Genomic DNA, 24,313 nt, shown 5'->3' with positions numbered 1-24,313 from the left:
AAGATTTAAGAAATATATCTAAAATACAATTAAAAAATATAAATCTAAAATAAAAATGTAACAAATAACGTCAAATATATCAAATTCTGAAACAGGGTGTGGCGTCGCCCCCAAAAGTTTGACAGCATCCAAAGCGCCCCTGTCAATGACAGACGTAGGCTCTTCCGTGATTGGCTAAGAGCACCGCCAATCATCTCTTACGCCTCCGCAGCACCTCCCACAGTCGCGCCTCGGCAGCGCAGCTCACGCCGACAATGCTTTGAACGCACTTGGCGTTCGTCTTCCGTGATTGGCGAGCTGTAAAAGAGAGAACGGGACCAGATCGCCTCCTCTAAAACACCGAGTCAGGTTTTTTTGAGGGGGAGAAGGAGGCAGAAGACGGCAGGAGAAGGAGATCGACGAGGTGAGCAGGTGACGGACGTGGACTTTTGAAAGAAATACCTCAAAGCGGCTCGGACCTCCGAGGAGGAGGAGTAGGAGGAAGGGTGCTTTTTCCTTTCCTGCTCTTCGTTATAGAAAGTCAGTGATCTCGAAGCGCATTCGTCATGTCATCGTCCGGCAAAGACAACAGCGGAGCGCCGCATGCCAATTACGTGGGTCCCTACCGTTTGGAGAAGACGCTGGGCAAAGGACAGACAGGTTAGTGAGCGTCTCTCATTGGAACACGTGCACGTCATTTAAGTGTTCAATTGGCAGCTCCTTGTGCTTTGCTCTTCTTCGCTGATCCGCTGACATAATCATTGTTCGCGCAGTGGGACGATGGGGGTGTTGAGGGATTGCTTGATTAATTTGATGCCGATTCACATTGCTGTGCATCCCGACTTTCTGTATGAGAAATCCCGGCATTTCTGTGAGAATAAACTTTTTAGGTCCGTTTCCACACCGCCTGAGTGTGCCTGCGTCCGCGTGTTTGTGCGTGTGCGCGCGTGCCTGTGCGCGTGCGTGCGTGTCCCGGTTAGAGCGCAGCCCCAGTCCCGTTAATCCCTATTTGCCAGATGCATTGATCTATTCTTAGTCCCAAAGCAAGGCAGTCAGTCGGTTCTCCTCCTCTAGGCTCTGGCCGAATGATGTGGGTTTCCTCCAACATGGGGTTGTGGGTACCACCCTGACAGGTGCTGGGAAGTCTCAGCTTCATACTATCTGTCTTATCACAGCCTCGGGTATGTTAGTGGTCCCTCGAAACGCAGGCATATATCTAGCTAGTGACCCCAGTGACACTGCAGTTTGTTGTTGATCAGTGTAATTCATGGTAGAAACAGGATTTCAATCAATCATTGATGTGCTGAGTTCTGTGGATTCTGGGTGCTGAGTGGATGCACGCAAAAAAAGAAGAGACAAATCTTACGGAGCCTCTGAAAAAGCTGTCTTCATGTTGAGAGATTTCCCTCCCATATGTTGTCTAAAGCACAGCAAATAGGCAGAACGTGTTACCTGGCCCAGCTGGTCATGCTGAGGAGCCGTGTATGCGTGTAAATTGCATTTCTCGCCCACTGTTTTCTTCACATATAACACTGGTCACTTCATTTTCCAATTGTAGGTTTGTTGGAAATTTCTGTCAGTTCTAGGACAATGCTATATGGTTCATATTCACTCATTAAAAAATAGATTGATTATTCGGTTCACAGCCCGCAAAATATTTGAATCCATAACCCCAAATTAATATGATGACAATGTGGTTTTCACTATCAGTGCCGTAGGGCTTCACTCTATAGCAGGAAAATGTCTCAAATATTTAGCAATTTCTTGGGATGTAATGAGAAATCCCTCATAATGCCCCTATGCGCAAAACTCTTATAGTTCAATTAATACCCCCTCATTCAAAACTTGACCTGTGGAATGTTGTTATGGGCATATTTTTAATTTTTTTGGTGCACTTCCAGTTCGTAGTTGTGATATCTGTTTTTAACCTGAAACAATTCAGAATTTGCCAAATAATCGAAAAAAGAAAATTAAACAGGAACGGTATTAGTGTGCTTAAAACGAGTCAACGAAACATGAGTTTGTGATAAGAGTATTTCTAAATAAATGTTACTTTTAAAGGGACAGATGTGGTAAAACCATTTTAGTTGAAGGGCCAAATTTCAGTGGGTTGGATCAGTATGTTTGTGGGCAATAAACAATTTAATTTAATGAATGAATACATTAATTATAGAAAAAGTCCAATCATACACAGATTTTTTTTGTGCGAATAATCACAATTCATGTATTTATGTATCAAATGCAATGGGATGACATTATAAAAAAAATGATCACTATTGGTTTGTTGAGTCTAAACCAAATTTATAACTTTGACCTGATTTATACCACGCCGCCGCATTAATATTATATTTACATTCTTGTACTAGCTTTCACCAAATGTGTTAATTTCCAAGCATTTATGAATAACATTCTTACCAACCAGCATTTTTAAACTATATCATAGCCTAACACATTTCTATACTGTCCCTAAGGACACTGTCATGCCATAGCTTTTTGTGACAAAAAACAAAAGAATCTCTTTTTATACATCCGGCACACATAAAATAGTCATTAGGAACCCCATTTTCTTTCACGTGTAGAGTGATGTAGGAGAGTTCGGAGTGGCTTTGCAAAGTAAACAGTGTGCAGCTCAAATGTATACACGTAAAGTTGAAGGATTGTAGAAATCTGCCTTGTTATTGTTGGCTTGGGAATAATATATGAATAAATATCAGCTACATTTGCACTGTTGTACAATAGAAATAAATGTTAAATGATGTTTTCCACCATATATTAATGATGAATACATCACCTCAAGTACCTTTGCTCTGCTATTCTTCCTGTATAATTGTTTTTCCACTATGGAAAGGTGTTTTTAGGTGCAGAAAGCCCAAGTTTAGTTTGTTCTCAGGAGAGCAGGGAGCTAGTGGTAGGCAGCTGGCGCATTGGTCTGCTGGGTACAGACTGGTAATGATATGGTGTCGCCCGGATCATCCATGCCTCATGATGTATTTATGAGCGGATTTTCCCCCAATTTCTGCCAAGGCTTCTTTGTCAGATGCATGCAAGCTTAGATAAGCGAAGATGTCAGAATCACATCCGGAATTGACTCTTTTGACATTTCATTTTAGAGATGTTCTATTTCACTGGGATAATTAATAATGCTATTGTGTCCATACATGATCTGAAATGATATTTATTTGTCCTGAAGTAAAAGGCTCACACATGCTTTGTATGTTCTGTTAGAAATTCAATTTATATAACCAGTACCCACGCATCTATTCCACGCTGGACCTATTTAGATTAATGACATGCATTATATCCCTTATGACCATTGATGAAATAGACCACTGTCAGGTCTTTTACAAAAGGTTGGACTGTAACTGTGTATAGGTCACACAGTATGCCTAGTCATCAGTGACATGACTTGGCACCTTTCACTGAGTTTAAGTGGTGATAGTTTGGTAGTATTATTAGAGAAGAGGAGTATGTCCTCTGGTCTTGCTGAGCATTGGTGCTCTTCCCTGTTCATTAAGTGATTAGTCTTGACACACGCACACACACGCACAAACACACATACACACACACACACAGATCTACCAAAGTGGTTCTGGTTTGGCTTCCTGATTTAATCCCCTACGCAGCCAAAGTCCCCAGTCACTCACACAATCACGTGGCCCAATGCACAGGCCTGCTCTAGCTTAGCGACATATCCCTTCCATGTTGGCAAAAGCAGGCACTTTGCCCAGAGTAGTATGTACTGCATTCTGTTCTCTAAACTGATACATAGGCTAATTATAATTTTTATGGGCCAGTAACAACAAATAGTGAAGGCATTTGCAGAACATATACAAGGCTTTTCTAGCTCTCTTTCGTGCCATTTTCTCTCTATTTCCTTGGGTTATATTGCTTTCAGTCCGGTGTATGCATCCGTCCGGGCCAGAACAGTGTCCTCTAATAGTTTGTGTCTGCATGGTTGACTGCTCATTAGGGCTGGAGCCACAGAGGCATCGAAGCCAATCTTAAACCAATGACAGTTATTGTGCTAGAGGGTAAGGGACCTAGTGTGAGACCTGTTTGCCTGCCAGGTGGTTATTAAGGTCGTGCCTCGTGTGGAAATTTACTGAAAATATGCTTCAGTTTTTTCAGATTCTGTTAATATTTTTGTACTGCTACTTACTATATTTAAAATATGTTTTTGTATGGTAATCTAGAACATTTGAACAGATGGAGAGTGTTCAGATTAAAGTATAACATGACATATGGGGAAGATTTAGCATTTTATTATCTACACCACTTTCCAAAGTGCTTTACAGGTTTGCATTCACCCTCATAGTCATGCAATAAGTGATGTTGCTGCCGTGCCCACTGAGAACAATCCCTAGGGATCAGTGTCTTGGCCAAGGACACTTCGACAATAGGCAGCTTTCATCAAACTGGATGGCCGGTCACTAGACGGCCTACTTTACTTCGCCACAGCCACCCTTAGTGTTGCAGAAGGTGCCTGTAACATGTTCAGATATGGTTGTCTCAATGTCAAAATTCTTTGAAGGCAAGTTGTTTTTTTAAATTAGTATTTCTATTCCATTGCTTTATTCCCGTTTTGTATTAGAGTACTTTATACAGCTATATAAATCAGAATTTTGGCATTGTTACATCAGTCATCTGTCTTTCAAATGATTACATTTTGAGAAACCTGAAAGTTCTACTTGTCTTCAGTATAGATATTTGTTTATACATCAGAAATAAGAGGTTTGTTTGTGTGTGTTGTACTTTATCATGAAGGTACTTGATTAGTGGAATAAATGCTCCCTATTGTTTGGCAAAAACACCCACTTAATCCAGGGTAAATCCTTGTTCTTGCAGGCTTTAGATACCATGTTGACAAGCTGTGAGGTGGGGGTCGTGTATGGTCCTTGATTCTTTGATGGACATTTTGAGAATGAAATTGTCTGCCTCAATGGCCTTCTTATTGACTTAAATGCAGACAACAAAACGCTGCTTGTGATATCTCGTTGGCGTGTATCTCAGCATGTATATCTGCAAAGGCATTCCCTTTCTGGGTTTACTGCATTGAATCTGGAATAGAGCAGTTGCATTTATCATAGTGTTAGCACAAGTTCTTTTGTAATTCATATGAGGACCCTTCAGGGCATGGCTATGGAAGAATGAGGGAAATATTTTATCTAGCCTCGCATACACAGACACATTGGATAAACTGCTTTGGGATTGTAGTAGAATCCATGATGATGCAAAACCATTAATTCAGTTTTGATTGATTGGTGGCTACTTGGGTTGGTTCATTGAGATCAATTTCAAAGATTTCCTGCCCGAAAGACGTGATCCATAGTGGTTCACACTGCATGATATTCCTGATGATGAACAGTGAGAAGGGGATTTTCATGCAATGCTGTCGATGGAAAAACCCTTTGGCCAAAGCATGAAAATGCCCATGTAACCTGTTGCGGATGCAATTCAATTACCTTCCATTAAAGTCATACTGGGATCTTAACACGTTCCATTTTCACTGAATGACTCAGAATATGTTGTTGGCCGTTGGCTTCATCTGGTGAATTCGGAATATAAATACAAAAACCTGAGTTTTCATGGATTTGTCCAGAGATTTAGACGGGCGCCTGGGACCGAGACAAGGTTTGTAGCAAGCATTCTTTTTGGGCCAAGCTGCTTGATTGTTGGGCCGAGACCAAATCCCTAATCCCCTTCTCCATGAATTGTACCCTAAATGGTGGGATACTAGTTATGTGCACTAGCATTTGCCTCCACTGATCCATATGTTCTGCCTTGGATGACTTAATGATGACAATTTCCATCGCAGGGCACATCTTCTCTCCCCTTCCCATTGGCTTCCCCAGGCCACTCAAGATTCATACAGGGACTCAACCATGTGGTAAATCAGACAAGACCTTGGTAGAATTGCATCGATTGGGAAGAATGTATGTAGCCAACGATTTTCAGAGATTAATGATGAGGAAAGAGGTGGAGAAGCAGTGATGAGTATAGTGAAAGATGAATGCAAAAAGAAGAGGAGTGGTCGAAAGAAATAAAGGACCTCAAATGGAGCACATTAAGAGCTCTTTGTATATGTGACTGCAGTAAAGATGGTTAAATAAAACAAAGTATTGATCATTCTCTTCATTACGCCCATCCTCCCAACATTTTCACGTCTTTATTGCTAATCTCCAGAGGTGGACAAGCCTTGATCTGAAAATGGAAGGGAAGTAAATTAGTGAAACATAGCAGAAAGATTGGGTTTTATGAGGTGATGGATTCGTATGTATCATGCCACTGCATTCTCTTATAGTACAACTATTTTCCGATTATATTTATTAGTGATATTTAAATTAATCGAGAGCCATCATGTAAATTGGCAGTTTAGAGACCTTATCTAGCTGACAATTTGTGTATATTTGTGTGTAATTCACTTAAAGTCTCTTAGCTGTGTTGTCTAATTTCTCTAGTACTTGATGAAAGCAGACTGATTTATTGTTAATGAATCAAACTAACTTTTCAGACACCTGATTTTCCTATTGAAAACAATGATACAGTCAATTCTTAGTCCAACTTTTCTCCACAAATAAAGTTCTGAATACCAGGATGTCAAAAATAGTAACATTAATAAATAATTATAGTCTCTCATATCAAGCGAACTAATTTTGGTTTTCCAATGTGCTTCTGATTGGTCATTATTCACATTGTTTTAAAAATAAATCACTTTCTTGCACTCTCTCTACTCAATTGTAACAGAGAAGTGCTTCTTTCCCGACAAATCAATGATGTTCAGCGCCTCAGTTTGGTAATTTAAACAGTTGGTACAAGAAAAAAAACCTAAACAAATTTCACACAGACTAGTCCAATTCTATGCTTGTTGTTTTATGCTCAATAATCTTTTTTTATTATCTTCTAACAGCAGCAAAGGGTGCATATTCTGCTAATGTCCCCTCTGTAGACCCAAATGAGTGCAATTATGTCTTTTTTTCATGTCCCCCTGACAGTACGCAATACATGCTGTATTTCTTAACCGGATAGGTTTGATATTGCCGCTGGCAGCGTTTTCGTTGTTTGGACAGTTAAAAGTCAGAAACTTCACAGCTCGCGTTAGGTCCCGTTAACCCTTGCTTAGCTTCCCGTCTGGCTAAAACGGCATGGACGCGGAGTTGGCTGCCAAGGTTGGTTGTCTGGTTGTCATGGTTTCTCCGCTTCTCGCTGTTTCCCAGTCTGCCATCATGAAGAACGGAAGGGATTGCACTCTCTTCTTCCTCCTACTCACTCTCCTCTCTACTTCTCCTTCCCTTGCTTTCAAACTCTGCATGTGACTGCATTCTGAAATCAGCATCATAATATCTGACAATTGCCTGTGAAATAGGCAGCCTCTTTTTGTGTTGACTTCTTCTTCTTCCATAGTGTTTTTCTCGATCATTTGTCTAACGTCATCACTAGGAATATGTGATGTATGGTTCCCATATGCTTGTGCAGCCTTGCATGCTTTTGCACATGCTCAGACAGAAGGGTATGGATCAGACAGGCTTGTCCTACTCTTTGCTCTGCGTTCTGTTCTGTGTTCCCATTTTAAATCTGCAAGATTAACACATGTGGGGAGCCTCGGCTTTAGTGGCTGTCGGCTCAGCTTGCCTTGGCAGGATGGCTCCTGTTATTGGGGGGAAGCTCTGTCCTCATCCCCCCCAGCACTGGCTATCCTGCTAGACTTCATCCATTAACAAATAGATGGGGAGGCCATTGACCTTGACTTTGGTGCCATTTTATTTTTTTAACCACAGCATCACCCTTACTTATACCACACTTCTGCACATACTCCACTGCCTCCCAGTAAGACCATTAATCAAAGCAATATGGTAATTGGAAGATTATTCTCATTTTGATCGATACTCATTGCATTACTATCATACATAACTCATAGAGGTCGGTATAAAATTCACAGTGAGCTCATTTGCTCCATGGGCTCAACAAATATGGATTTTTGTGCCTGTTTTATATTATATTTTCATACTTTTAAGAGATGTTCGTTTGACTTATTTTCTTTAATGGAAGGGGGAAATATGAGTACATAAAAAAAAACCTTTCCATCACTTTCTGACTCTTCTCTTCTGTGTCATCGCCCAAAGAAGAGCCCCTGGCTCACTAACACATTGTGCATGTCGTTATTCATTTACAATGTGCAATCAATTGACAACATAAGAGAGGTGCTCAACGATCTGATGAAAATAATGGTGCAGTTTTCCACCTTCAAAGGTACAAAGCAATCCAATTCATTCTTTTTAAAACCTTCTTGACCCTTGTGACGATAAGAGGTTCTGATAATAAAACAATTAGTATTACCCTAATGTGTTCCTGAAATATAACAGTTGGATCAAGCGTGAACTGAGTGAGAGTGAAATGAATGAACTTTGTGCTATATGTAAGACTTTGAGCCATCTACATATAGGACAGCAAATTAATGTTGTGTTAATATAGTCATTTACAATGTACACAACAACATTGTAATTTCGCAGGCAGCTGGTTGCAATTACATATCTTTGAATGGAACTTTTCTTCTGATTTGGCATTTGACCTCTCAGCCAAGGTTATTTGGGATTGGCTTGAGCAAACCCGTGACCTTAGTAAGAACTAGAGTTTAGAAAATTCACTATAAATTGCTTTTCTTATTTTATATATACATATTGTATGGCACGAATTACATGGTGATTTAAAAAAAACATGTAAAATCCTACGATAGACTACACTGTAATAGCTCTAGATTTTACTCCTTTATTGCATGATCATTGCATCATTAGAACCCATAGCAACGTTGTTTATTTATTTTCCTTCCTCCTTTCTTTATTTGGTTGTTAAACATTTCTTATCCAAGGGATTGATCGACAAAGCAAGCGTATAACAGAATGGAAAAAAGGGGCATTGCTGCATCTTCATCCCAGATTGTTGCTTTTTTATTCTAGGCGTAAAGCTGCTTATTCATGACGATGTTGGATGTTAGTGACGCACGGCCTGCGTGTGCGTCTGCATTTGTCTGAGCGCTGCATCCTCCTCCTTCACATCAGTCTGATGATCCATAACAGTGTCAGAGAGGCATAAATCACAGGCGTTTTAGCACATGAGATACTCAGGGTGGACTCAGTGCAGCCTCAAAAGAGGAGGAGATTTTTGAGTAAGACAAAAAAGGAAAAAAAAACAGCGCAGTAAAGCACCTCTCAGGGTCAGCGCCTCTATTATCATTCAAATCCAGGACACATACTAGGTCTCTCTCGCTCGCTCTCTCTCTCTCTCTCTTTTGCGGTCTCTCTGTTACACACACACACACTTACACTGTACAATGAGAACCCTCTGCATTCACACAATCAAAAATGCACTGTGCAGCGGTGTTGCGCCAGAGAGGAATCCCAGCTATCTGTTTGACTTCAGCAGGGATGTGACGTCGTCGTCATTGAGAAAATGCAGCCACAGCAGGAATATCTGTACAAACTGAAGCCTGAATGATAAGGACACTGACCTCTTAATTCATTCATCAACATCCCTCTAATGCTTAGTTATTTCTTTTTATTTCTAGTTATTGCTTTCCTTTTTGTGGGACCGAGTTACTGAATGCCCCTTTGTATTCCAACATTTCTAATTGTAAATAAGGTACCTAAAGATGTACTTGGTATGTAGAACTTTACCATTACCCAAATAATTTACCCTCTAAGCAACTTTGGGACAAAGTAAAAAAAGAGATTGCAATCTGCCAGACTGATAAATCTACTGGACAAATTGATCAAATGTTTTGCTGATGTCCCCAAAAAACATAATCAGTCGGTAATTAAAATTGCTCCTCCCCTGTTATACTTTTGATTAGGAAAAAATTAAAATGGCTTTTTCTCCGTTCTTAGCAGACTGATCACATTGGAAGGGATAATTTAAGGATGGATACACATTGATTGTTAGAGACTATTTATTGTCTCAGAGGTAAATTTATTAGATTAGATTATAATTAATTGTGGACGTGTTGCCTATAGATTCAGGTGTGTCAAGTTGAGTGCATGCACACTCTTCCATTGTGCTTTTATGTTTCAGGGCTTATGAGGCATTTCAGAAGCCAGGCGGTTGTAGCTCATTTTGAACTTGTTGGTTTCGGTCTTTAAATATACGCATGCTCTTGCCTTTTAAGGAAATTGCCCGTCAGCTTTTGCCTTTTGCGTCACCTAAAACGTTTGTCCATCGCTGTGTAAAAGTACACTGTGTTGATAGTGTTGATCAGTGTTTTCCTACCCTTTTTGAGCTCTGGCACAATAGCAAAAATTTCAAGGCACACCCCCAGATGAAATATGTGAAGCCAAACAACTTCCAGTTCATGTATGATTTTTTTTCAGTTCGTCATATCTTGATTTTAAGCTTGCAATAGTACAATCTTTGATTGTAATGATCATCATATTTCAATTTTAATCTTGCAATAGTACAATTTATGATTTATTGTATTATTATACAAATTTTGACGTTAATCTCATCAAAACGCATTGAATTTAAATGTTGCAATATTAAGATTTTTCTCTCTGAATATTTCACTGTGCGGTTTGTAATTGCTCATGGCTCACTGGTTGGGAAACACTGGTGTCTTCTACTGCACTTGACTGCATTTGGCTATTTTCAGTAGCAACATCTATTTTGATATGAAGAGTTTGTTACCATAGTAACATGGTTATACAGGACTCTGGCTGTCCCTGAAGTATTTTTTTTTAGCTTTTGTCGGATTGCTGTTCTCAGGGCTACTTTGGTTTATTGCAATTTGTACATTTTGAGCTTAAATGGAAGACATGTGACAGAACATTAATCATGTGAGTGGTTTTACAGTACCTAATCGCTATTGCTTTTGCTTGTTCATAACACTGCTATGAGCAGGTGATTCAAAATAAATCTTTAGGTTTCTTTGGAATTTTGAGCATCTTTCATCTCAATTCTTTGTAAAATTCATTTTTTTCACTTTCTTTTTCCCTTCTAATGTTCTTTTGACTGATATTTTAAAAGAATTTGTTACAAAGATATCACTTACTGTAAGTAGTTAATCAAAACAACAGCTCAATACTCTGCTCGGATGGTCTATATTTAAAACGGGAGTTACCCAAACTAAAAAATATAAACAAAATAATTATTTACGGTAAAACTACAATTAATAAAATTTCTCAACAATGTCCTATAGTAGCATTAAGAGAGTGGGTACGTTCAGAACATGAATTACATCTTGTATTCAATGCACAGTATGTGTGAGTTTCTTTTTTATGGTAAATTTACTAGAATTGTAGTATAAGAATCAGTTTGCAAATGATCAGGAAAAAAATCTTTTCGAGGGACTGTTTCAAATCTACCAAACAAACTGGTTTCTATCAACACCACATTATTGTAAACCATAATTTTCTCCATCTTGATCTTTAAATTGTCAAGCCGTAGTTGGAAGTCAACCCGATGCAGCCAAAGATCTGTCCGATTTTGACTCCACTCCATAATACCATAAATGGCTCCTTCTGTATTCTTATATCTCTGCTCTCTTCCCTTTTGTGTTTTACTACCACCTTTCTTTCTTCTTGACCCTTGCTCCTCCTGCTTCCTCATTTCCTCGCTTCATGCCTAATGGATATTTTCCTCCAGTCTTCAGACCTTATATTGCTGTTCCGCTCAGGTAGGCCTCATTTCATGCGGGGGTGATTAGATCTCATGAGCAATTTTTTTGGACTCATGCATCTGCAAAAATAATTAATTTAACCATTATATATACTCCTAATTTACAGATGCCATTCAGAAAACTAGTAACACATATCTATCCCATGCATTAAATCAATTTAAATGCAAAAAGTCAAGTTCACTTACAATATGTATCAAATATATTTCTAAGGGCCTTTGTAAGAGCAATGCAAGTGTGAGTAAAAATACCAACACTTGATTCCACTTCTGTGCAACTCTGGTAAGAAGAAATCAAAAGTGTTATTGTCATGAATAAGAATATATCTCACACATGACCATGTGTCCAAATCAGGTAATTTGATGCAAAGGCACACTAATAGCAGACAAACATACTGTGTCCTGTAATCTTGTAAATTTTTTATTAAGTAGCATGTGTATACTTGCTTGATGTATGAAGTCAATATGAGAATTCTCCCAAATGCGCCTGCCTCTGAATGTTCCGGTCCACCGTGTTAATTGCAGCTGTACTTCCATCTTTCATGTCATTGATATTTGCTGAAAGTGGTATGTTACAGGCAAAAGTTTATGTCCCACGACTTCCTGAAAATATAGATGGCATTAAAGAGCAGATAAGAGCTGCAATCAACACGGTAGACCGTGACATGCTGAAATGTGTTAGGGAGGAATCTCGGCCTGATGTCCCTGCTTCTGGCAGTGATCACATTTGAGAACTTGAACTTCTGTTCAACTGTGTTCAAGCTAGAATTTCATACGTTTTTTGTTTTTCACATAGTGTGTGGCGAATTTAGAACGTTCTTTTTGAATCACCCTCTATGCTGATATTAAAGCCTTCTGTTGAAATGGATCATGACAAAAATGTCTTGATCTATTCCAGAAAATTGCTTTGTTTTACATAATATATAGTATTGCATCCAAGTAATTGTGTTCACTGCTCTGCGCCTTGTCTGAATTTGGTCGTTTTATCCAGGATTGTTTCATTATTCTAATGGCACAAACACTATCATCCAGATGTGCTTTTAGTTGGAAAACTTCAGTTCAGTTACTAAGCATAAACTTTACACTTGATAAAAAAAGTACACTCTTTGTATTTTCCTCAAAAATATGATGTAATTTGTATTTTTTTCCCACACCATTTGCAACAACGGTAACTGTAAAAAAACAAGTTTCACTTTCACCATTAGGCTCTATGTTATAATGCTAACACTACAATGTGTTTGGGGTTTCTTATTTTGTATTTCCAAACTTTAGTTCTACAGTTTGTTAATGACCCATTTAAAAATGTGGGAAAGGAACTGGAGTTTAGCACACATCTGTGCCAAGTGCACGCCATCACGCACACGGCGATGAATCGCAGCTAAAAAAATTATCGACCCATTTTCATTTTCTATAAAATTTATTGACTTATTGCATATTGCGACAGGCTTGGTAAAGACCATATTGTATTGCCGCCTTTACTACTGTTAACGCTCCATACTTATAACATTCAGGCAATGGCTGGGCCTAAAATGTGGACTGATTAGACTGATAAAACCCTGAATGTATTACTCAGTTTTTCCCTAGTGTCACTACACTGCAGTTTATTACATTTTGTACCTAATGAGACTTGATGAAAACTTCCAACATAGAAGAGCTCTTCATGCACAACTGTATATATGGGAGAATATTCATTCTCACAGCTGAAGTGACTATAACGCACAGAAACACAAAACAATGCTGACAGATTTAGACATGATCCCAGTCAGCACGGAAACTTATGTTGTTCTGCAATTTTCCCAAGTCCTGGAGACTCATTAATCGCCAGAAAGAACAGCTTAGTGTGTGTAAATAAGTCTGGCTCACAGCAGAATGTATGCCTCTCTTGAAAAACAACACTAAATAATGCTGACTTACCTTACATGTCTTATTTGCCCCGTAGACACTATAAACCTGCAATTAATGCAAACAAAATACACACACCGTATATAAAGCAACCTGCTCGTCCCTTTACATTACACATAATAAGACAGGCTGAAGACCACATTATAATTCCTGATGTGAAAGCTCACATTTGTCCAAAATAGGGAAATTATCTCCATCCTGTTATGTTTGAGTTCAGGAAAAGATCCTCCCCCATGCTCTTGTATGATTTCAAGGTCTCTTCACTGAAGTGCTGCTCTTCATTCAATTATACAACTGTATCTGTGTCATCTAAGAGAAGTCACATGTATGAAGGCTAGAAGAAAGATGAGCTCATAGTGGCTCCCTCTTGGGGGTCTGAGCTATGTGTCCATCCTTGGAAATGATTCATTAGGCAGCCCTCAGGACTTGTGCCAGGATTCTCATGGTCCAGACAGTATCCGTGTTTTTCAAAGTCCTCTTGTTAGTGTTCTTTAATGCTTCGTACCCGGGGATAGAATGATGGAGTGCCCAGCAAAATCTGACCCTGGACACATGGACAGTTTTGCATTCAGTCATTGCCTTTGGGTGCTTTACCAGTAAAATAAACAAGAACACAAATAGCGTTCGTTATACAATAGCTCGTAGGTACGTTGCTTTTTAATTGAATTTTTATTTGAGTTGCTATTGGAATGCAGTGTAAGGAATGCAGGAGGATTTATTGCTTGTTTGAACAATGATGGCTGGGTATTTCTGTTCTTTCTAGATATGGCGTTTCTGGTAATATCAGTATCGAGGGTGATTAATACATATTTGTCAGCTTGCTGTGGCTCACAGATTTTACATGTGCACAATCATGGAGGTTACATTGCAAAATGCAGAACCGTGCCAATTACTTATATTTTTGAAGTATCTTTAACTGTTTATTTTTATTTTTATATTAATATTGTAAAGGTGTTTGAAATAAACATCCAACAACTGTTTTTTTTTTTTTGGTGTGAAGTACTTCCACTGCTATGTTCACGACTGATATTCGATACACATGACAATCAATCAGCTTTTTAAAGTAGGATTCATCATCAATTATAAACATTCCTGAGCTGTGCTGTATTTTAGAAAAATAGTTCATCCCAATCCCAATCAACACATTGTCCTGTCAAAATGTCAGTAATTGTGAGAGAAGCTCACCTATGTCTTCAGTACCCTTTTCCCTTTCCTTCAGGGCGCATATGTGAACGTGTGTAACACCGTTTGCTTCTGTGTGATTAATCTTTGTGGATGAGAAGCGATAGGGTCAGTGTGGGGGTGCCTGTTGAGCAAATGACAGTGATTAAGATAGGGGTTGGGGTGGCTCTGACCTTCATCAGGTTCTTCTCCTCAAAACACTACCTCCTCTAGACAAGCGTAACCTTATCACTGATGGCATGAGAAAAGTGCTGGAAGCGAAAACTAGCCAACTAGAGTAAGAAAGGACCAACTCTTTGCATATAATTTGATGGGATTTATTACCAAGTCATATGGCTCAGTAGGCTTGCAATTTTGAATTAAGTCTCACATAAAGTGGACTAGGACATGGTTTTCTTTCCTTTCTGACTTTTGTGGTGCTTCAATATTTAGTGTTTTTTTTTATTTGTATGTTAAAAATAAAATGCTTGAAGCTCGCATAAGATTGATTTTGGCTGTGCCTATTTCATCTCTTGTTAAAATAAAAAAGCAAATGGAATATTGTTATGTTTTGAAAGAAAAAACTGGTGCAATCATGTACTGCTATCCATTTTTTTTGTTCCATTTATTCTTACTTGGATCCTTTGGGACCAGGTACAGCTTTAACTGGTTGTCAGAGCATGATAGGAGAAAAGTCGCCGTCATATTCAAATTTACTATCTTCCTATTTTGGATTATGGCTGGAAAGGCGAAGATCCGATGAAAACCCACATTAGACGTGTTGAGAACATACAGACTGAGCCCAAGTTTGAACCCTTGTTCTAGTTGTGATTCTATGTGCTAACCGGTCATCCACTACTGTGTCATCTTTATTTATATCTCTCCATGACATTTAAAATGTGAAACTAATACATTCACATCTCCCATGGTATCAGTAAGATGTTTTAGTTTATAATAAGCATGAGCAAGAAGCTTAGGGTTCTTGAACATTTCATGAACTGAATCTCATGTTTTGTCTCATGCTATATAGTATGCCATTTGGTGTATTTGTTTAGTCTTTCTTGTTTAGTCTTTCTTGTTTTATGGTACAGCAAATCTGTGATATATATTTACACTACTGGGTTTAACAAATCAAATTTCCTTAATACAAATAATGGTCTACATTTTATTCATCTACATTATTCAAATGAGAGTAATCAAAAGGGAAGCATATTTAGCACTTACAGTATTACCATATTTGAATAGTTTTTAAATTGCCTTCATTTATAAGGCAAGTATTTCTTACCCAAAATGGGAAATTATTTGTAACGCCTATAAATCACTGAGCTCTCTGCTTAATGAGGCGGCCACAAGATTCCAAGCCTCCCTTGATTTGTGCTGAATCCATATCTGATATCCTGTGCTGACGGGAGTTTTCTTGAAAAGGGGGACTCCTTTTAATGAGTTTCCATTAAAGCCATTTGCTATCAATTGTATTTTCTGCTTAACTGGTATGTCCGCATCACACACCTTTCTCAAACCATCCCTTTCCCTGACACTCTTCATGTAGCTTCCAGTCCTGCCTTTCTAATTGTCTCATTCTCTGCTTCTGTGTTCCTGATGTCACGGCCTAAAACGACTAGCAGTGAGCATGGTTTCCTCTCTGTCTTTGCGCTTCACTATATCCTTTAAGTTAATCAAAATGCAGCACCATTCTTTAGAACTTATCCCATCTTCTTGCTGACATTATTTATCTTTTTTTTTAAAATCCTTATTCCGTGAGGTGCATATAAATGTCTTTTTTTTAATTACCCAGACATTTGAACTGGCCTTGATGCAAGTGTCCAATTTGATGACAGGTGACTCAATTCAGATTTGAGGATAAACAGACTCTGGTTTGAGTTGATTAGATTGGAGGGGTTCCGAAAGGAAGGCGATTCAACGAGACTTAAGAAAATCTGACTTGGGAAAACTTCATGCGGATAGTTAGTGCTTCTCACCTGCTGCCGCAAATCCTTGAAAACCAGCATGAGCACCTTGATCTTGGGGACAGTCATGGATATGGTTAGTTCTGCAATTCAGTTGTATAAACTTGAAATTAGCTCCAACATTATACTTTGATAGTACATTTCCAATGAGGGACTTTTATCAGAAAAGCCTTATTATTAGAGGGCTGATTTTTGTGTCAGTTTGCTGCCAGCTTGCATCGCTTTGTTGGTGTGATGTTCAGTGGGTGAAGTGTTTACTTTGTGTAGTCTGTTGACTGGCTTGTTGGTTCATCTATCAGCAAAATGCATTTTTGCTCAGGAGAAATGATCCGGCACAAAGCTGCTCATAGATACAAATGCCTACATTTGAGAGGGTAGCACTCCGGGTGAGGCATCTTGTGTGAATCAAGACAGCGGAACTGAAACCCAACTGCATTTTTCCAGTCGACCTTTCAGGGATATATAGGCACAATAATGCATGGAAATGTACTTCAGATACTTTCTGTCATACCACATACCAATACTGACTTCACAGTGAAGGAATAGTGGGAGTATTGGTTATTTATAGATTGCTTCTGCGTCTCAACTGCTACAACTGTTATTAGTACCTGGTCACATACAGTATGGTCCCCATGGTAACAATTCACATCTCTATGGCTATGTTGACACTGCTGAGCTGCTGTATGGAGTCACCCCCCAAAAAATGGCATTTTTTTTCCTTCAGTAAAATGCAAACTGTTAATCAGGTGTAGTTGAATTATGACCAGGAATTTTTCGTATGTGGATACAAATCCTAAACTTATTGAAGTGCAATATGAAGGCTCACATTGTGATTAGCCAACATAGATGTCATCAAAAGGCAACCAATGTCAAAATGGATTGATAAAGCAGGCAGGTGATAAGAGCAATGGTGACCAAATGAGTTAAAACACTGGGGCAAAATAATTAGATAATTAGATTTTGAACTAATAAATGCCGTGGAATGATATAATGGTCACACTGAAATGTAGAAAGTTATGCAATAGACCTTCATGTGCTCCAAAATTTACACCACAGTGCTTATTGTAAAGTTGTTTTGGTCACATCCGTACATCTTTAAGCAACCATCTTTCACGTGAAAGTCACTGGTGCATGGTCTGGGCTTTTCCTTTAAAAAACAAAGCACATAAAATTTCATTACCCGCAGTGTAAATGTAGCCTCTAAAGCTGTGGAATGGTGTTAAGACAAGTAAACTTTCCACAACCTTTAATGACCAAAAGAGTCTCAATGGAAACCCACAGTTTACAAAAATCAATGACATTCCCTGGATTAAAGCCCTCATCCAGACAAGGAAGAACTCAAATAAAACAAAGGGGCCAAACCTTTGGAAGGCATCACTGATCAAGGAAGTCTTATGATAGGAGACTGCCAAACGTGCACTGTGGGTATCGCTAATTAAACTAAACAATGATAGATTTAAAAATAATGAGTCTATTTAAACTCATGAAGAAACGGTTCCTTCTGGGATTCTGTTATTTTGAAAAAAAGACAAAACAGATCTGTAACTTCAGAAAAAAATGTTTTGACAAAATACCAAATTTAATCTCATTTTATTTTAACTAAAGAGATGATTAACTACCAGCTATCACCAATTTGTGAATGGCTAAACGAGGTAATATTTTAAAAGCTTTTGGGGTTATTAAAGGCAGAAGGATAATATCGTCTTTATTTGCACCTGTAATGTTTTGTTGGTGTATTTAAGTTGTTTATATAAGCAATGTTATCATCTGTGAATTACCAAATGTAATTTTTCCTTATTGTAATATAGATATAAAGGAAGACAAAGATATGGCGGTTTTATAATATTTGTTCTTATCACGTACGTTCTTGAACAAAGTGTGAAACGGCAGGAAACCTGTTAAGACCATGTTGCAGTAAAGGTGACACGAAGGTTAGCTTGTCTGTGAGAGTTCTCCTGGGAAACAAACAGTCAGCAGCATATTCCCCCTTACTGTTGCACCCCGGCCTACCTTAGGTTTCTGCTTTGAGTTCATTTCTTATTCATGTATACATAAGGACGTGCATACTTGTGTATGTAATGCCAACGTGAAGGCAGTCTGGAACGCAAGGCAGTCAAGCGTAAGAGACACCTTTTGAAATATGTGACATTCTCACACAACAATACACCCCGTTCTTCTGGCATGTGTTATTAATAGTGGAGAATGCATTTGTTCTTGGTGATGCATATTGTCAATAGTGCAATCCAGCCTACTTTTATATTTTTGAATTATAATGCATGCATTTTTTTTAATCCCAATTCCACTGGGATAGTTGAATCTCAGTTATGACAGTGCGCCCCGATTGTATGTCTGCCCCCCCCCACGGATGCCTGTCAAACAGGAGACAATAGCAGCCATGGCACTACTTGCCTTTCTGAAGAAGGAGGGTTGCCTCACATTTATTTCCCGTCGTACCCCAAAATCCCACTCATTCTTTTACTCTTCTCTTTCTTTCTAATTGAAGAGCGACTTTCTGTCAATGACAACTTTTTAAAATCATACTAATACCCGTTTGTCCATGTGTGTGTTGCAGATAATAATGGAAAACAGTAGATTTTTTTTCTAGACCAACAAGGTTACATGTCCCAAAAAAATCACAGATAACATGTAGATTCGTATCAACATTATTTATTAGAGAAATTGGAGTGTACAGCATTACACAGAACTCATAAGAAAATGTTTTTTTTGGGGGGGGGGGGGGGGTGATTTATTTGTATAACAAAATGAGGAGAGAAACAGGTCAGCAACACTTCCTTCCGATAAACAGAATTCGGTGAAACGTCTCAGACTTGGCCAGGTACAGCATCCACTTTGTTCCCCATGCTCTTGATGACATCTACTACTGGACCCGCATATGCGAGTATGTGAGTAAGATATAAAGAGAGTGTGTTTGTGTTCTTTCTTTCTCACAATTCGTAAATTCGTAAAGCTGAACACTGCTCTGCATCAGGATTGAGCGCTGCTTTAGGCCGATTCTCGAGCGTTCGCCCCAGGCTCTTCTTCCTGAGTGGTCCCTGTGTGCTCCTCAAACTGACACCACTCATGCACGCTCACGTTTAAGCACTTGTGTGAGCACACCTGGGGATTGCCACATCTGTGTGAATGCACAAACAGTGTGCAGCCTATGCCAATGCACAGGTTGAATGTAGTGTACTCGTCATTCTGAATGTATTGCATTGTACTTGTATACTTTACTAAGGTTGTAAAAACACTGGCCTCGTGTTTCTATAGATAACGCTGATTCATGTTTTTTGACGAATACATACTTTGTGTACATCTTTTTGATGTCATTGTTTTTTTGCGTTTGCAAATGCATAAGGTGAAAAGTGCCACATAAAATGGGTGCTAGTTTTTTGGCATACTGTATGGGAGAGTTGATTGCAGTCAAATCCCACTACGAGATTGAAGCTTTTAAAAGCTACTTCAGGCATTTGTTTTTGGAAAAAATAGTGCGGTAATTAGAGGCAGAAGTAAGAGGAAATGATGACTGGAGAAGCAATTGGTTGCTGGAACGGAGGCGAGTGGAATGGCAAAGTTCAGAAGCAGTAAAATAATGAAGTTTTGCTCTTATGCAATGCTTATTTCCTCCGTTTTACGATTCAAATTGGTAAGAATTTAGCGATTCCGATTCCAATACTCATATGTTTGCAGGTAAAGCAAAACAGATTCTCTCGTGCAACGTTGTGCTGGTTGAATTGGTGGCCAGCCAATCACAGCGCACAAGGAGACATACAACCTACCATGCATGTCTTTGGAAACCAGAGATACCCAGAGAAAACCCACAAAGGCTTGGGGAGAACATGCAAACTCCACACAGGTGGACCGACCTGGATTTGAACTCATGTCGCTCACTGTGAGGCCGACGTGCTAACCACTCATCCACCGAGCTGCCCCTTTTGTGGAACTCATGTTTGTATTAGACATGAGATATGACATCAGTAGAATGAAGTCTGATGGGAGAGACAGAGACATCAAATAAATATATAAAAGGGATTCACAAAAAATAGATTAGATGGTGGATGGGTGGGGTGGGGCTAAAGGTGATTGGCAAGGCAGATGGTTTGTGACTAGTGACATGTTGATGGCAGGGGTGTGTGTTTGTCCCTGGCCTGGTTGTGTGTGGCAGGGGTGGGGAAGACAGTGGAGTTGGATGGATAGGAAAGCAGCTTGATCTCATCGGCCCCTGCTGAGTGAAGCTTTCAAGTCTTGAAAGAAAAGTTGCGGGCTTGCCTTTTGTTCGGTGGCAATCTTGAAGCCCCATTAAAATAAGATCTGGGAGGGTAATAGTGGACTTGTCACTTAAAAGGTCTGGATGCAGTATCTGCCAGCTTTGGGAACATCCATTGACCACTTGACAGAGGCGTTAGTGTGTATTAGTCGATAAGAATCCAACATGCTTTACAAGCATGTGTATTCATGTGATTTTTTTTTTTTTACAGTCAGCTGCCACAGCAAAATTTGAATGATAATAGCTCCATTGACCCTGAAAAAAATGCTGTACTAGCAGGAGTATGTTGTATGCCTTTGCATATGTCTGCATTTGGCCGTATGCTTTGTCCTTTTTCCTCATTAAAATGTTCGTGCCCAGGACTGAGGTGAATCCGCCTTTTTCGTTTATTTGATTGAAAACATGATTTGCCGTTTGACTATTTACATATCCTACACAAGTGCGTTAACTCACGTGCACACCCCCGCACACACCTACTCTCACAGGCACAGCTTTTATTGGAACATAGCACCCTGCCAACCTGCTGTCTGTAGGACAGCAAAAATAAATGAAACACTTATCTCTAAATACATTTGGCCTGTCCCTTGCGTTTTTTTGTGTGTGTGTGTCACACAGCAAGACACTCCAAGGTCATCATGATTTTTCCCCTTTTTGAAATCTTCATTCGTTTTCTTTCTCAATCTGCCAATATCTCTTCACGGTAAATGTTTTTTTTTCTTACTTCTTTCTCTTGTTGTTGAGCTATTCCATACAGTACATACATTTGTATTTGAATGGGTTGTCCCGGTCTGTATCCCCACTGTATGTCTGAATGATGCATTAAACCAGGTTACCCCAGTTTGTTCTTGGCACAATAGACTTGCACGAGCATGCATATTTTCTCACAAAGGCTCCCCTTACCTTAGCCATCACATAGGGGTGGCACACAGCAGCCAAAGAACAAAATCCTATTGGTGCATTCGGTGTTGTTGTATATAATCCCAGACCCATGCATAGATGCGTCATTTATGGTCCATGGAGCCATTGTTTCGAGTCATAGTAACCAAAAATGCCTGTAAAGAATTCAGCATGTAATAATGTATCGCTGTTGATGTGTTTTTGTGACCTCTCTGCTGCTCCTTGCGTCCATTTTGCTTTTATCATCCTTACATTTTCACCTCAAAGACGCTTCTATGCTATTTGTTCATTTTCCATCCTGTGATCAGCTTCCACAGATGTCAGTGTCGCTCTTGCCTCACTCTTGATTAGGATTATACACGTCTGTTGTGATTATGCGTGATAAAGGTCACGCTGATAAGAGACTGTTTGCCGTTTGATCAGCGTTAATTCAACTTTTAATATTCACTTCTGGGCAGTAGGTTATTTGAAAAAAGAATTTGCATTGGGGTTAGTTCCCTTTTAAAGTATGAAACTAAGTGTCTATTTTTAAAGGAGTTTATGCAGCAATTTCAACATCATACGCTCAGTCCGCAGTCCAGATTCTTCCCATGAAAATGCGTGGGAAGGAAATCTATGACGAGAAAGCTATGAGAGGCAGCACTGGTGTGTTTATCTACCAAATGGTGAATGGGGACGATGAGATTGGACCCTCCTTATAGAGCTACTAAATGAATTTTACACCGCTGTTAGCTCTGCTTTTTTATGGTAAAGTGAGTTAGGAAAGTGTAACGAAATGCTTCACTGATAAGCCGGTTACAGTATGAAGGTTTTAACTGCATTTTATTTGTATGTAAGAAGTGAAATAGCTCCCAAAATTAAAGGGACTGTATTGACAACTCTATATTCTGGAGATTTATTTGATTTTTTTATGTGAGATGGCGACCACAGCCTCATGCGTGACAGCAGACTGTCATAGATGACAGTGATACTGAATAAGAATTCTTCATTTCATTTGGAGAGCATTCAACTGAAATTAATACTGCTAAAACATGCAAAGTGATAAATTAATCCTTCCATCCAATTTCTCCCACTTATTCTGTTTACAGTTCATTTGTGATCTTGATCTGGAGCCTAGCACAGCTGGGTTTGGCAGGCTGGCTGGCTGGCTCGATAAAAATCACAATCCTAACCAGAAGAATTGACATGCTCCGGCTATAAAGAGACATCTGATCAATTGGATTATATTAAAAAGTTTGCATTTCCCTTCTGAATAGGACAAGCAGAAGAAAATGGATGGCTTATGAAACATGTTGATTTAGTTGGTAATTTTTGAATGTTATCATGCTACTGATGCAGTTAATATTTTGTAACAGGTTTGGGATTTCTATATCTGTGCCTGTTTTGTCAATTTTTCCAATTTCTTTTGTCTTTCCTCATGTGGGAAACTCCAGATACTTGAAAGAACACCATTTTGGTTCAAAGTGTCAAAGACATTTATGTTCTTTCTTATTTTTCCTCCCCTTCTTATTTTCTCATTCTGAGGCAGATGAACAAAGACACAATTTGATTCCCGCTTAGCTGCAAGTCAATCCTTATCTATGAAACACTCTGAAAGTATTTCTCCTCTTCATGTTCTTATTTTAAAATTACTGCACATATTTTAATAAGGTGCATTCTGATCTGACCACTTAGACTAATATGTGTAGCCAGTGAAAAAAATCAATATAAAAGTTTCCTGGAGAATTGTTGAGCTGAGGCTCCACCACATAAAACAAGAGCGACTGATGCACCACCACAATATGTTTAATGTTATGATGATTTCATGGTGTCTCTGAATGAATTTCATATCTCTTCTCAAGCATAGGATGTTGCTATTATTGTTTAGCGAGGCAATCATTACAACAGTGCCACATCCATGTTTTCTGTTCCATCTGATATGAGAGATTCCACCACTTTTATGCTTCATTGTCCAATATAGTGTGTGCCACTCCATATCACCGCTCCTTTGAAGCGCATCCATCGTACAACCGTGTCTCTCTCCATTCTATGCCAAATCCTGAACACATTTGCTATCATTTTTTTTCTTCCACACCCATACAAGTCGCTACAGTTAATTAGCTCTTCACATTCAGGTAAATATCCCAATGTGTTCATGCCTCAATGAAGGAATAAACAAAGTGGTAATAGAGAACGAAAAGGGTGCTCAACCTGTGCATCATCCTTTGAATGAAATTGAAAGCTATTAATGACTACATGTCTGTTCTCCATCTCTCTCTTGGGGGGGGAGGGGGGGGGGGGTTGTGCTATGGTGAGAGCTGACAAGGCATAGTCAGGCAACAGAAAGGTTCACTTCCTTTTAGTGCTACAGTTGACCGTTGTAAGTCTCTACAAGTCTCTTAACTTAATGGGCCTTACTTTCTCTCTCTCTTGCTGTCTCTCTCTTTTTATTGTTCTACTCACTCATTTTTACCAGCACTGCTGTCCTGAGGCAAGCACCATT

At 39.1% G+C, this 24,313-nt stretch overlaps 1 protein-coding gene across 6 annotated transcripts in view; it reads left to right on the top strand.

Moving 5' to 3' along the window:
* Nucleotides 1–209: 209 nt before the first annotated feature.
* Nucleotides 210–24,313, top strand: part of brsk2b (BR serine/threonine kinase 2b) — a 133,008-nt gene continuing 108,904 nt past the window's right edge. The window contains exons 1-2 of one of the 6 annotated variants that reach the window (XM_077739779.1): nt 210–411; nt 517–639. In XM_077739779.1, the coding sequence (XP_077595905.1) occupies nt 546–639 (94 nt within the window). In that variant the 5' untranslated portion in view covers nt 210–411; nt 517–545. Of the gene's footprint in view, nt 640–24,313 lie in introns of all 6 variants that reach the window. The other 5 variants (XM_077739778.1, XM_077739781.1, XM_077739780.1 and 2 more) reach the window with 5 other exon arrangements.

Source organism: Stigmatopora nigra, chromosome 2, assembly GCF_051989575.1.
Source record: "Stigmatopora nigra isolate UIUO_SnigA chromosome 2, RoL_Snig_1.1, whole genome shotgun sequence".
NCBI lineage: Eukaryota > Metazoa > Chordata > Actinopteri > Syngnathiformes > Syngnathidae > Stigmatopora > Stigmatopora nigra.
Note: the sequence above shows the minus strand (reverse complement) of the source record. Positions and strands in the feature narration are given on the sequence as shown.